This window comes from Manacus candei, unplaced genomic scaffold (assembly GCF_025592945.1).
Source record: "Manacus candei isolate 608988 ecotype Guabito, Panama unplaced genomic scaffold, ASM2559294v1 h1tg000007l, whole genome shotgun sequence".
NCBI lineage: Eukaryota > Metazoa > Chordata > Aves > Passeriformes > Pipridae > Manacus > Manacus candei.
Genome location: NW_026138055.1, coordinates 5,240,635 through 5,256,453, shown reverse-complemented (window position 1 = coordinate 5,256,453; position 15,819 = coordinate 5,240,635). Strand labels below are relative to the sequence as shown.

Here is a 15,819-nt window from a genome sequence, read left to right as displayed (position 1 = left end):
AATGGTATGGCTTGTCCTTCTGTGTCCTACCACTTTGCCTATATTGGACAATATTTGGTAAAGAATAAGGAACATTACTTTCTATTTTCTTTGTTTGAAAGAACTTAATGTTTTAAAATTTAAGGCCATAACTAAGAATCTTAGAACGGTTTGGGTTGGAAGGGACATTGAAGATCATTTCCATCCAACCTGCTGCCATAGGCAGGAACACCTTCCACTAGACCAGGGTGCTCAAAGCCCCATCCAACCTGACCTTAAACACCTCCAGGGATGGGGCAGAGACAGCTCCTCTGGATAACCTGTGCCAGTGCCTCATCACCCTCGCAGCAAAGAATTTCTCCCTAATACTTAATCTAAACCTGTCCTCTATAAGTTTAAAGAAATTTGAGTAACTGGTGTAAATGACGGAACACCAGAACGCTGTGATCCTGTACGTGGAGCAGCACAAGACAAACAGATGACAGATTTGTGAGAGTATATTTTGAAGACAGCAGAAAAAACTCCAGGGATTACACTCCTATCCTCAAGTGAATCTGAGCAACCTCACGTACCTGTAGGCATATATACTTCATCCCTTTATTAGTTCCTCAAAATTCAAGCCTCTTCTACTTCTAATACTTTTTATCTGAGTCTTTCAGCCTCCACTGACCACACAGGGCCAGGATAGAAGCAGAATGGTCACCGACAACGCAGAGGAATTCCCTGCAAGCATCCAGGGGAGGGCACAGAACTGTGTAGCTCACTGTAAAGAAGATACAAACACCTAATCAGCTGAATAAATCTCCAAACTCCACTATTTATACTGCTGGGGTCTCCAGTAGTGACAGTGGCAGATTTCTGCTCACATGCAAAAACACAAACCAAATTTTAACATTTTCATCTGCAGTCAAATCTTACCCCAAGATACATTCTTTCATAGGGTGTAGCTGTTTAAAATAAAAAAAAAGGTTTAGGACTTATAAACTGTGATTCTAAAAATTAATAAATTATTAGATTAGGGCACCATATTGTGAGATAACAGAAGACATCGCTGAACAAAATGCAAAGATTCCACCCCAAAATATAGATTTTGTTGACAAGAATCTTAAATCAGCAAAGAAGTAAAAAAATAATTCTTTGAGAAGAAAAATAAGTTTACCATCAAAATTAGATAGCAAAAAAGATGTGCTCTGAGAATCAATGCTTAGTAAAAGAAAATATCTTAGTTTATCTTCCAGCATGCAGTTCCTAATAAGTGTGTGTTGTCTGTACTTCCCATATGGGCTTTTAAATCAAATTCCAGTTTGTTATTGATACACCCTGCAGGAACAGATACTCCCTAAAGAGTAATGACCCCACACAGCACTTACACTGGCATAATTTTTGCCAGCGAAATGAGCATAGTAGTACTGAAAGGCCTCAGAGCTCTTTCTAAATAATTTCCTGCTTATTTTCTTTGTACATCTTTTCCAAATTAGTACAATGAATCTGAGTACTTCAACACCATCTTTCAGATCCACCCTGAAGAGAAGAGCTCACAGCTGTTTATTTCTGAATTATGCCCTCAAATTTTCATCTCCCAGTTAAAAGACCCGAGGTCCATGACCTCAGCCTGAGGGTAGTCACCACAGAGCAACCTGTGCCCATGCTAATGCTCTCCAAGAATCCCAAAGAGAGTGGCCACATCCAAACTGCGTGGTGGAGAGAGCTCCTGGCTCTGCTGGATCCCAGGAGTTCGTGGAGTCATAGAATATTTTGGGTTGGAAGGGACCTTTAGAGGCCATCTAGTCCATCCTCCCTGCAATTAGCAGGAACATCTACAACTAAATCAGGTTGATCAAAGTCCTGTCAAACCTTACTTGAATGTTTTCAGAGGTGGGGCATCCATCACCCCTCTGGAAAACCTGGGCCAGTGCCTCACCACCTTCATTGTAAAAAACTTCATCTTTACAGCTCATCTAAACTGACCCTCCATCAGTTTGAAGCTGTTCCCCCTTGTCCCATCATTCCATGACCTTGTCCAAAGTCCCTCTCCAGCTCTTCTGGAGCCCCTGTAGTTTTTAAATATCTAATGTAATTCATAGGACAATACACAAATCACAGAATCATAGAATCACAGAATAGTTTGGGATGGAAAGGACCTTAAAGATCATCTAGTTCCAACCCCTCACAAAAAAACCACAAAGTAGGGATAACTTAGTTTTACTATTTTGCTGGCTTCCAGCTGGCTTTCAAGGCAGTCTATTCTTGTAGGGAAGTTATTTTCCCTCCACTGTTTATTCAAACTTGCAATGTACTATGAAAGCATTATGGTAGCTACTGCAACTGAATTATTGCCATTTAACATATGAGTGTTGGAAATATACCCCTAAACTAGCAGTCAGAGTGACAGATGAATGGTGTTTCTCCTAATCCTATGGGAATAAAAGTGAAACAGAGCATTCACAGCGTGATGCTCTATGCATTCCTTTGTGTCAGTCCAGTTTTCTGATGGCAAGACTTTTTCTTCCTGGGGGAGGTATTGGAGCTATAAAATAAACGATAAAAAATGGGTCTTTCCAGTATTACTGGGAATTCAGCTTTGCAATTATGTTGACCGAAGTTTTAAAGCAGCTACACTTGCGACTTGAGCAACGTGAAATGCAGAATTTGATAGTGGTTCTAACAGAAAAAAATAGAACTAGAGTTACAATTCACAAAATAACAGCCAAACCTGCAATTGGTTTAACTATGGACAGGAAGTCAAGAGGTTCAGAGGAGCAACATAAGGACACTCAAAATTGTATCTCTACCCGAACTGCAAATAAGGAAAAGTTCAAAGATTTTAAATGAACATGTTCCTTCTTCCCACCCCCATTCAGCCATATCCCAGAGGAATATAACTCTCCTCTCTAAATGATTTTTAAGAGACAGAGGAAAGCCAAATTGCAATCCACTAGCAAGGTTTTGTTTATTGTGGATTCTGTCACACAGCAGGCAAAGGAAGGGAATTCCCAACCACCATCAGCTCTGGCTATTCCACAGCCCAACCTGTACAGAGGAAGAAGAATGTGGGTGCATTGCCATTCATGTAGCTCAAGAGACTGTCACCCATTATAAAAACGATTTCTATGATCCATCTCTCCTTCATGTGCACAGTTCAATTACAGCTATGACTGAGAATTGTTTATTCCCTCTATAACTGTTCCTAACTTGGACAAGTGTTTCACTAGTGCTTTACTGCTACCTCAGGAGGGCAAAATAGTCACTGTTATGGGGTGAGACAGAGTTGCTATTCCAGTTTTTATTTTGTTTTGATTTTGCCAATACACTCGGTTGGTTTGCCACCATTTAATACTATTATTATTATGTTAAGTCATCTAATTTTAACGTATTGATAAAATAATCACGTGTTATAACAAGCAACATGAATTTTGTTCTTAAATTCTGTCCTGTATTTTAAGAGTAGTCCATGTTCCTTTGCACATTGTTGGTATTACTGTTTCAGAGACAGTCCCTTTGCTTCAATTTAAAATCACAGGATACACCAGTAAGTTCTATATACACTCCTAGAAGAGTGCCCTTTCTTACTAATATGACAGCATTGGTGGGTGTGTTTTAGTCAAAGAAGTATAGAATTGTTTGTTCCCCTTTAGTAATGTTTTCAGCAAAGCTTTGCCTACTCCTCCATGGTACAAATATGGAATAGACCTCACAGCACTGCAAGCAATCACATGAAGGCTTAGCTCCAATTTTATGAAATGTTTTAAAAGAAATTAGCATAAACAATATTTGCATTTTGTATCATAACTGAAACCATATTGCTAAATAATCATGCCCTGTTTAGCCCATAATGACATCAGAAATACATGTTTATCATCTGCTCCGGACAACTTAGCATGATTTTGGCCTAAGGCAAAGTGGAACTGAAATCATTTACAGTTGTCCAAACCAAGATAACCACACATTTCTGAGGTAATTGATACCTAAAAGGAACATTGCCTTTAGATTGCAGTTCATGATTTAAGTACACTAATTCCTCAAAGAACACTGTTAAAGCGTCCACTGGACTTCCTTCAAAACTTAGCATGGATTAAACAATCTACTGCACAAAGCAAATGGGATTCAGGAGATTAGCCCATCCACTAACAACTCTTCCTCTAGGAATGGATCACATTTCCTAGTATCTTTAATTCCTTTCCACCCACCTCAAAGTGACAACAAAATCCCAAATGAAACAAAGCCAAAAATACATTAAACATTTTGAGTAGCATGTTTCAAACTGTCTTTCATGTTTTGTCATTAGTTTTAGAGACTAACAAGACAGAAAATACATAGTACTGTCTTCAAGAATCTATTATAAATAAGACCTTGATTTTTCTTTTGTCTTTTTTTCTTCCTTTTTTTAACATGGAAATATCAACACTTCACAATATGTAATAAAGTCAAGCAATAGTGAGAAGAATTACTTGACATATATATATATGTGTGTATATATATACACACGCTACAGTTAGTGAATTACAGTCTAGTGATAAAAAACAAAACATGTAGTCAGATGAAAGACAAATACCTAATCACAGACACACATTCCTTGACAGACAAACATAGAATCGGATTTGCCCTTGCCTAGAACAAGGAACTTCATACTTTTATCAAATTGTGTAGTTTTTTAGACCAGAAAACTATTACGCCAGAATGATAGAAGAGAATCTAAAGCCAAGCACATAACCCATTCATTCAAAAGAATGCTGTACAAGCTCAAAGGATTTGCCTGCCTTTTGCCTTTATGCAAAACATAACATTTTGCATAAATAAATAAATAAGAAATTAAAGAAAAGAAACCATCGGTTTCCAAAACACAAACAGTGGTTCGGAACAACTGTTCGATGACACTAATTCTCAGCTGGGGGAAAATGGGATTCCTTCCTTGCCAAATTTTTAGAGGGAAGGGGTTCTTCACTAGGTTTTGATTTCTTCCCATCAGAGGGGAGAAAGAAGAGGAAACAAGATTGGGAATGTCGCAGTTCTGAAAAGAGGCCCCATTAAGAAGAAAAAATGCAGAATTACAACTTGAGCAGGATAAAAACTTCATTATTTTCTAGAATTTTCCATGAAATCCTGAAAGAGAAATGAGGCCCTAGTAGTCACAATTAAACACACAAATACTCTCAAACACGAGCCATCTCAGCACAGAGAAGAAAATCAACCAATGCACCCACCAAAAGGGTATAAAAACCACTCTACAAATAACGAATTTCCAACAGCCATGTATTCTATATTGCTGCCTAAAAATGGATGGAAATTGGCTTAAATGTTGGTCTGGAACTGTGAGTGTGCTCCCAGCACAGTTTTGCCCTTGACATCTAGTTGCCCACAGAAGACACAAGGAGGAATTGAGCAATTAAACATGAACTGGGGTGATAGACAAAACTATCAAAAGGACAGGGTAGTCCTGTCCATCTACAGAAAATTTAGCCAGAACCACAGACTTTCGTGCTACCACAGCTATGCTGCTTCTTGATTCCACTGAGCTTTATGAGAGTGATGTGGGGCTGCATTCTGTAACGTAGACAGAACTTTTCATAACTACATAGAGATCAGAAAATGGGAGTTGAAAGAAGGACAGAGAGTAGAGCTTATACTGAAGCATGTTTGCACAGAATATTTTAATTTCAGCTGTGTTATAAGAAAAGAGTCCTCAAATGCTGTTGAACAATTTTCTAATGAGAGGAATAATGCAAAAGAAAAAAATGATTGTGAAAAATGTGTGTGAAATGTTTATAAATAGAATCTGCTTTCTACAGAAAGGAAATGCAAATACATGGCAGACATAAAGATCCATAACTACCCTTTTGTAATCTTCCTTCTCAGCATGTGTGCTTAGATATCAGGAAACATTAGAAGGAATAGGAAAAATATGGAAATAGGATTCCTTTACACCATCTGGGCAAAAGGAAAAAAAAACATGTACCAATGATTTAATATGCAGCATGAAAAAAGCATCAGACCAACGTGATGTATGAAATATTTCACAGTTTCCTCTGCTGGAGTTGAAAGAAAAGAATTACCTCCATTCGCTCTTGCTTGACATCATCAATCTCATCATCTTCAAAAATGGCTAAGAGCTCTCCAGTCTGGTCAATGGAGTTGAGAAAGTCTTGAGCAAGCTTCTGTCTTTTGTTGGTGTTATTACTGTTGAATTTGTCTTCACGAAGACAAGAAAAGAATAACAAACTTATTTGGCTTCTCCAAACATCAACTGATGTTTTAGAATCAGCACAATGCAGAAAAGGGCCTGTTCTTACTGTCCCCTCAAACGAGCTGTGCTACCTGACCAAGGTCACTACTCTGCAGTGATGGTAAAAAATTACCTTTAGTGTTTTCTGGTATAACCTAGCTTCTTCATGATCTAGAGAAACCTGCTGCTCCTATATCATTACTTCTCACCAAAGAATCCACAGCAGATACAGATGGAAAAGAAACTACCCCTCTTTGTATACACAAAAGAACCTAACTCATAGAGCAGAATATATAGAGGAAATGCTCTTCCCTCAACACATGAAGAACATCCTCATTACCTACAGCTTAAAGCAAACCCTAACACACACTAGGATGCAGTTCCAGAGGTGATGGACCACTGCTCTGCAGTAAAACCTGGAGAACCCTGGCAGGGTGATCTCTGTGATCTCTGTTGTTCTAAACAGAAGAGCAGCTACAAAAGCATTCAAGTCACAAAACAAAATTAATGGCTTCAATTACAAAAGCCTGACAGAAAATGCAACTTTAATTTCAGGATAAACTGTGTTTAGGAAGCATTTCATGAGCATATAAACAACTTAGGAAAATTGTTTATTCATTTAAGTAGTGCCACAAGCTTAAGTATTAAAACCCCAAGCTGTCAGGTAAGAAGTGATACTGCCACATTACTTGCACAAAAAGATACCTTTTCATGTGTGGTGAAAATAAAATGCCACAGGCAAATTAAATCTCAAATGAGTTGATAAAAATTTATCCACAGCTTGATTAAGTCAAAGCAAGAAGTACAATGTTTATCTAACATCAGTGTGGATGCTCAGAGGAACCAAATACAAGGAATTCATTGTAAGGGAAAAAATAATAAAAGGCTCTGAGAAAGGAAATAAGTTAAATACAAAAAGTTGTGTATGGACATTGTTAGATGTTGTAACAGTATGGAAAGGTTTAGATTTGCTATGATAAGTTTTAACTTGACTTTTTACAACGGAAATGTTAAATCTAATGTCAATATAAATCAACAAAACCTTATATCAGCAAATTATATGGCATAAATTAATATATTTTTAATTCAAAGAGCTTTTCCTTTAAATGCATTGGTTATAAAATCAGTGACTTGCTCATGGAATGGGGAAACAGAAGTGTTTCCCATTCTTTACGTTACAGATTCGAAGTATAAAATGTTAAACCACAGTGAAAAAAAAGACCCAGGTCATATATTAGTATTCAGTGATTTCAGATTATGGGATGTTTTTTTAAATATGCCAAAACCTTTTGACAATAATTTAACAAATGTTCATTCGATTGCAGGTGGTAGATACCCACTTTAGAAGTATTTCAAATGCAAAAGCAGAGATTTTCAAACAAATTCCTCTAAAGACACTAGTTGTGTGTCTCTAACTATTAAGCAAGCTAGCAGTACTTTGCATTGAGCTGTTCAGCATATTTATAAAACATCAAGCCTCTCCCAAATTAAGTAATTTCTTTTTTCTACCTTCGAGGAGGTCATCTTCTTCTATTCCTTTGACAATTTTAGATTTGTAGTCTCGAAAAAACATGTATTTAAGTAGCCTTCTAAGCTTCTTCTGAGAAAAAAAATACATTTACATTAATTAGTATAATATTTTTTTATTTAAATTAACTGTAATGTGCAAATCATTAGTCAGTAAATATAATTGTTAAAATGTTCATAATTTTTGATTCTGCAGAAAATCCATACATAGAAAATACCTCAAGGTAAATAGAAATTAAACATTAAATATTGTTTATTTTAACTCCTTGGTACCTTGCTTAGAGAGAGAAATGGGTTTGACTTTCAGAAAGGAGAAATTCAGCGATAAGGTTTCTTTAGGGCATTCTAAAATCTTTACTCAAGTTTGGAAATTCAAGCCTAGAAATGCATATTTCCATGAACTTTGACATCCATATTAACTGCTCTTTTCAGTACAGCCTTATGGCTCATATCAGATAAAGAAACTGCAATTGGTTTTCACGTGTTAGTGGTTTTTAGTTTTGAAATCGTTTTGGTCATCAGGTTTCAACTATCAAATGAGGAAAGAAAAACAAAGAGGAGAGAAAAGAGTGAGGGAAAGTGAGGAACTAAGGAAGAAAAGGAGATATAGGAAGAATAAATAATGTAGATAAAAATAGCTGACAATAATGTTCTAAGAATTTTGAAATTTGAGGAAAGAAAACTATTTTTTTCAATTGACCTGTTACTATTCATAGAAAGCAAGACCATCCCTAAATCTGGAGATTTTAGAGAGATATAGTACAGAAAAAATATTATAAAAGAAAATAAAGATAATTTACAGTCTAAATGACAAAACTCTAATGGTCACACTGTCAAATGTCACATCTACACCCTGCATATCCAAGGGGAAATTAGAATTATTGATTTTTAATAAAAGGAATATAAAGGATCAGGATCAATATTTTTACCTAATTAAGAAATTGTTTTGAGCTCGAAGGTGCACTACCCACCCTAGAGCTTTGTGAAAAAAAATCTATTGATAATTGAAGTTACAGGAAAAGACAAGACTTAATTAAAATATTATAGAATGACTGCCCTGTGCACAATAAGATTCAACTCCAGAGCAGCTATATTTTTAAATAAAGCTATCCATGATGATGGACTCCTTTTCCATAGGTTAAGCAAACACTTGAAAACACAATAAGCAGCTGATTATGTAAATAAAAACTTCTGTCTTGTTACTGTACCTTATCTTTGCGCATTAAGAACAGAAGATCTTCAGCAGAGATGACTCGAGCTCCTCTCATCTGAGAAACTTCAGCTGCTTGCTGCAACTAAAATAAATGAATAAATTAGGATGGCTTTTTCAGTGTTCAAAACTTTATTCACCGGGGTTTGTTTTAAATAAATTCAGATAATATTTTGCACGGTCCTGAATAGCAAAATACAGGTTGTGCACTAACACACAAGTTGGGACTCTCAAAGGTGTCACTCACTCGGTTCTTGTTCGCCAAGAAGTGAAAAACAATTTCATGAAAAGCCTGAAAGACTTTTGACAAATCTCAAGCAAAAGCTTTTTTGTTTATATTTAAAATGATTGCTTTTAAAAAGCACTGCAGCCCCTTTTTTTTTTTCTTTCCTTAGCGCAGAAAATGAACATATAATTCTCTCAGGCAATGTAAAAATGCCAAATTCTTGCCATAGCACTTTATCTGCAACTGTGGAAGGGTGGCTGATCCCTCTCCCAATTTTTTAGAATAACAAATATTAATTTTAAACAGCTTACCTAAGTATTTTTTGAAAGAAATTCTACCCTTACTTCACTTAGCATTAGTACAAACCAGACTCACATGAAGAACTTTTTTAGGCGTGCTCTTATTTCATCCGGGAGAGAGAAAATGAATTGATAGGAAAAAACAACTCTATTAATGATGGAATTAAAAAACCTTATTGAGTAGACCAGGCTCTTCAGCTGTGAAAGTGATAACCATGGGATTGAGCAAGGAATGCCATGAAAATTGGTAAGAGGTGGCCAAAGGAGTGGGAAGCAATGGACTGTCCTCAACTCCATTGCCTCTTAAGGCCCTAAACACCTCAAATTGTGCTGGAAAGAGCAAAAATCTCTTTCTAAGGGACTAATTCCATCAGCCTTCAGTAGGTGCAGGAAATCAGGCTGTTTTGTACACTAATGGATCATATCAAAACTAGCACAGGGCCAGAAACCTTGTAGCCTTGGTTAGAAATTTGTACAACGATATTTATCAAACTGCTGAGCTGAGGAAGTTCAACCCAAATGCACAAAAGAAGTTAATGGGATTTGCTCCCATTCCCAAGATGATCATGGAACTATACAATGGTTTGGGTTGGAAGGACTCTTTAAAGTTCCTCTAGTTCAACCCCCCCTGTAATGAGCAGGGACACCTTCAACTAGATCAGGTTGCTCAGAGCCCTGTCCAGTCTCAACCTTGAATGTTTCCAGGTATGAGGCATCCACCACCTCTCTGGACAACCTGTTTAAGTGTAAATTGTGACGCTGTAGATATGGGGGGATGGAAAGGATGCTTCCCAGCAAGGAATATACTTTATCCTCAAAATTAAAAATCATTGTCCAAAAAGCAAGATTTATTCATAGGGGTTTTTTTCCTTTCATCCTTGTTTACCCAGTGATGGAAAACTGATCACAAGCACAGTACAAAAGTTATCAAAAGGAGAGACACCTTTAAAAATTCATAATATTAAAATTCATACACACCTGCAACATGATCAATAAACAGCAATTTAATTTATGTTCAAATATCTGAATATTATTCCTTAGAAATGCATTAATGCACCTGAAAATAATTTAAAGAAATCCTATCCTTCATGCTCACACTAGCAATGGTTTCACTCAGTATCACTGGCTGAATAAGTATATTATTAATCTCAGCTCCCATGCTGCTATGACTTGAAATAGGCCTATTCAGAAGTTAAAAAGATCAACAAAAACAGTAGCTGTTTCTAATATCCAAAGAAGAAGGGGCGGGGGGGGGGGAGAAAGATTTTCATTTTGGCAAGTGTTCAGTGGGCAAAAGATTCAGTCCATAAATCATAATACTGGACTGCATTAATTTTTTTCCACACTAATCACAGGCACACAAAACGTTAACTGTATCTCCTACTCCCAACACAAAACACACTGCGTGAAGAGGTTCAGAGCTTCCCCTTGGAACTCCCTCTTGGCCCTTGCAGTCACCAAGACCAGAGAGATTTCAGGAATTCGGGAGTCACAGTAATACAATCTTACTTGAAAAATGTAAGAATGTGAAAAACGATAGTTCTATTTTTTTGGCATAAGCAAAACTGTTTCTTATTCTGATTAGTTTGAGGGCACACAAGCTACTTATATTTCTAACATAAAATACAAAGGGCTGGATAAAAAAAAAAATTACCAAGTACGAGCCAATATTCCTCTCTGGTGTAAATCTATTGCAGTTAATGGATTTATGCCAGGGCTGACTTTGGCCCCACTGAGCTTAAAAGTGTTAGAAAACCTGACCTTATCATGGTGATAACACAACACAGCTTTTCCAAATATCACATAAAACAATGGCAGAAATATCGGATGTGAAAGTTTGCTCTAGTTCCCTAAAATGTACAGGACCACAATGACGATCGCTTGGTCCCTTCCAACCCAAACCATTCTGTGACTGTCTGAGGCATTAAATTTCTTACCATAAAATTCAGATATGTTAATTTTTGTAGCTGAAATACATTATTTTTCCAAATGATAAACACATGACAATGACATTTATAGCACAGATTGTGTGTGAACTGCTTACAGGAGCCTCATGATGAAGGAAGGGAGAATAAGGAGCAGAGGCCAAATTCACATCCCATTTGCATCTAAGTAAATCCTGAATAACGCTGCTTACTTTAATGGAGTTATTCTGGGATAAACACAAGATCAAAATCTGGAATAATATTCTCAGTTTCTACCAAAACAATGAAAACTTTATTCTCGCATTGCCCCAACTTTTGCATCTATTTTATTTTAAGGAATGGACACACAGCATTTAATTTTTTTGGCTTAAAGAAAGCAAAATATGAAAATAATTACTTCCTGTACAGTTATAAAATATGGATTATTTATCCAAACAGACCATAATGAGTATACATATTTACCTGGGAAACCGGGATATGCTCAGGTAAATATGTATCCAAGAAATTAAATAAAAATTACGTCCCACGCAGCCGAGGTTGGGGGGAAGATGTATTTATAGTTTAACACACACATAATTGACTCACTCAAACCACAACATGAGTGCTTTGCTATAATTAGCATTATAACAAACTGTCTTATTTGACTGTCCCAGAGTTGCCATTAATATGCAATAAGCCCTGATTCCCGAATTTCCGGAGCGGAAGCCTCGTTGAGTCATTACCACATTCCGGGATGAAGGGGGATTTCAGGAAGCCCTACCAAAGGAACGATCCATCCCGGAGCACCCAGGCATTTGTCATTCCAGAAAAGCTGCTCTCAGCTCTGCAGCCCTGAAGTCAGGAGGTCTCTCACCCTTCACTGCAGTCTCTGTGAGCAGCACTGCCCGTGACTCCAGATCAGGGGTGGGATACAAATGCTGCAATAACTTTTCCCAGATGAAGTTCCTATATGGCAACGGGGGAGATATGGCAAGAATTTCCTACCACGTCCCTTCTCCAAGCCTAAGGGATACTCAGTGCCAGTCACAGAATCTGGGGCAGCAGCAGTTCCAACATACTCACTTGTCTTCTCCTAATTTTTTTAATTTTTAAACTATTAGGCCCACATTACAAAATATTTTGTTTGGGATGATATTGAAGAACAGCAAACAATCCAAATTACTCAGCTTTTTAAAGAAAAACAGGCTAAATTTCCTAGCACCAGCAAACAATATTTGAGACCTCAGAGTATGAATATATGTTTTATTACAGCCAAATTATGAACCTCTGAAAGTGAAGTTTAAATAACGGAAGTGTTGAAATGATTTTAACTATAGGAGCGCAAATAGCTCTGCTAATAATTAGGAGTTTATGAAAAATAAGTGTATTTTACAATTTTTCACATTACAAAGAAAGTAGTATATACAGTAACTATATTTTAAAGTCTAAGAAGAAATGGCTGGGGAATAATATTTTAAAATGTAATCACGGGTTTAATGACTTTATGAAGTTAACTTTCTTGGCAGGATGAACTGAAGTATGTTAACAGTCACCTTACAGCTATTTTCTTTTTGCAACTTCTGCAAATTATAGATTTGTTGAAAGGAGTATTCATTCTCCTGTGACAGAAGCACAGTTACTTCAATGGGACTGTCTGCTGCTTTTTTTTCCATAATTATTTTTTCTTCCACTACCTCCAAAGTCAACAATCACCGATACTTCTTCTACAAAACTGTCTTGATGGACAAACAGACAAAAAGCTGGAAAACAAACATACTGTGTTGTGACATAATCCTTCCAGTTAAACTGCAGGACGGAGTTGGAGTGGTAATGTTTGCATGCCTTGGAACTGCTGGGAGCCAAGAATAATGCTGCAGGAGCTACGATTCTGTTTTCATTATACAAGAAAATTAGATCATAGTTCACCTGGGTGAATTTTTTTTCTGAGGCAGGAAGGCTGTTTTGTTATTAAATATGCATTAAAATGTCCTATTTTTTCATCTTTTCCAGATAAAAACTATGCAACTATATAATTACCAGAGAATATTCTGAATTTGGATATAGTCCTGTAAATACATTCCAAACAGAGCATCCCGATACTTTTTCATAGGCAACTAAATAAAAGAAGTAAATACAGGCTTACATTTCAATCTTTCAATGTAATATTTCATATGCTATTAATGCTAACACCTGAGCTTCTCATTCTAACACACACACAGAGGAAAAACACAGAATTTGTTTCCATAAGTCAGCACAGGGATGTGCTTTATGCAGTTAGCACATCCAGGGGAGGTAATTACATTAAGGAGCCTATCAGAGCACTCTAATAGGTAATGATTTAGGATCACTGCACAAGGGTTAAAGAGCATGACTGAATCATCACAAGCTGCCTAAACCAGAAAATGTCCATCTGCACATGAAAAGACAATCAATTTTCTTCTTACTAGGTATCTGGTCTCAAATCCAAGTATTTTTTACTGAAGAACATTTAATGTCACACCAGGTGATTATGTGTGACCTCAAGAAGATGAAGCTCTATGTCCCATTTTGAGGCTTCAGAGAATCATGGAATCATTTACGTAGGACAATACCTTTAAGATCATAAAGTCCAACCATTAACCCAGCACTGCCACATCCACCACCAAACCATGTCCCCAAGTGCCACATCCACAGGTCTTTTAAATCTCTCCAGGGATGGTGATTCCACCACTTCTCTGGGCAGCCTGTTCCAATGCCTGACAACCCCTTCTGTGAAGAAAAATGTCCTAATACCCCATCTAACCCTACCCTGGAGAAACTGAAGGCCATTATTTCTTGTCTTATTGCTTGTTACTTGGGAGAAGAGACCAACTCCCACATGGCTACAACCTCCTTTCAAGTAGTTGAGGACAGTGATAAGAGCTCTTATATTATGCTTGACATACAGCGAATTTCAGTCCACAGAGATCATGAGAATAAGAAAACACAAGTCCATACCCCTGTGTCTCTGGCATTTACAGAGAACTCGTTTTCAAGGACACAATTTGCTATATTTGTCCCTTCATAAAAACCTTACCCCTGAGTCCCTGCAGCACAACCAACTGCTTCTCCTCTCCTTCTGGCAGGTGACAACAGCTTTTGATTTCCACATTTCAGGCAGCCCAGAGAGTGGGGTCTGCCTACAGAGAGTCTGCAGTCAGTTCCTAGAAGCTGGAGAAGAATTACCCCAAAAGCTCCTCTGGCAATTAGCAGGTTACACAAGGACTCCTTCCCACCCATCAAGAACATCTCTATAGGTCCAATACTCAACAGTTTTAACATGAGAGGTGACAAGCAGTTGATATAAAGTTAATGTCAGAATGTTCCAACCCTTTCCTCAGCTGTCTACAGACTGAAATTCTGTGAAAGTCAGGCCTACAAACTCCAGTCAACAGCCCTACATCCCAACCTGCACATTTTTAACTGTACCACCACTATCTGAGAGCCCTACAGATCAATATGATGAAGATATTGTCTTACTATTCACATCTGTTTAAATTGAACATTTAATATAATTTTTATGTTTTTAGCAACATATTCAGTACTATCAGAGTAAAAAAATGCAACAACAGAAGGTACAAACTCCTAGGGAGTGAAAATAGCAAAAGCAGAACACCCCCTGCTTGCTTGAGCTGATATTCTTCACTTAACAAACAAGATCTTTCTAAAAATACAAAAGATACAGAAAAAAAAAATCAGGTAAATGTACAGAGCCTTTAGGAAACTACAGTCAGTCTGTGTAATGGAATAGGTCAACAGGAAAATACACTGTGTTCCCAAGCTCTGTTACTTAGAGTGAAAATTTGCATGTATTGAAACAAAATGATTCTTTTAAAATTACATTAAATGTATTACTAAGTAAAATAAATTTCCAAGCAAATAATGAAATTAATATTGCTATTTTGCAAAAGATGAGTTTATATCAGCCTTTAAAAAAAAAAATCTCTTCTTTATAAATAATTTAAGCTCAGCTTGTTAAATTAGAGCTTGTTTTTCCATTTTCTGTCACACAGGGAAAAGACTTTAATGCACTCATGAACAATAACTACATTTCAACTTAAGCTTCAGGCATGACTTTTTCCTATTTTTCCTTCTTTCAATTTGAATTCCAAAATCAACATTTTGGGCCAACATTTTATAACTGTAATTCTTCTACTCTCCAGGAAACAAAAGAAACCCTATTGCACACCTGACATTTATGGCAGGCAATACTGACCAAACGAAGTGAAATTATACCAACAGCATTAAAACCATAAAGTCTCTGGGTACAGAAAATATTCAGACTCACTGAACTCAGTTTTCATGTGGTCGAGTTATTCAGGGGCTACACAGGCGTTAATTCAAGACTTGGTGTGTCACTGGGGATGGCCACTGCTGATGTTCTCTCTCACTGCTGGTAATAACAGCAGGTAAGAAAACAAACTTGGAAACTGCTG

General features: G+C 37.0%; 1 protein-coding gene across 6 annotated transcripts in view; it reads right to left on the bottom strand.

Moving 5' to 3' along the window:
• SUPT3H (SPT3 homolog, SAGA and STAGA complex component) overlaps positions 1 to 15,819 on the bottom strand; it is a 276,110-nt gene that overhangs the window by 90,608 nt on the left and 169,683 nt on the right. For all 6 annotated transcript variants that reach the window (XM_051811711.1, XM_051811710.1, XM_051811715.1 and 3 more), the window contains exons 4-6: positions 8,935 to 9,021; positions 7,709 to 7,799; positions 6,030 to 6,166 (exon numbers count right to left, since the gene is read on the bottom strand). In XM_051811711.1, the coding sequence (XP_051667671.1) occupies positions 6,030 to 6,166; positions 7,709 to 7,799; positions 8,935 to 9,021 (315 nt within the window). The remainder of the gene's footprint in view (positions 1 to 6,029; positions 6,167 to 7,708; positions 7,800 to 8,934; positions 9,022 to 15,819) is intronic.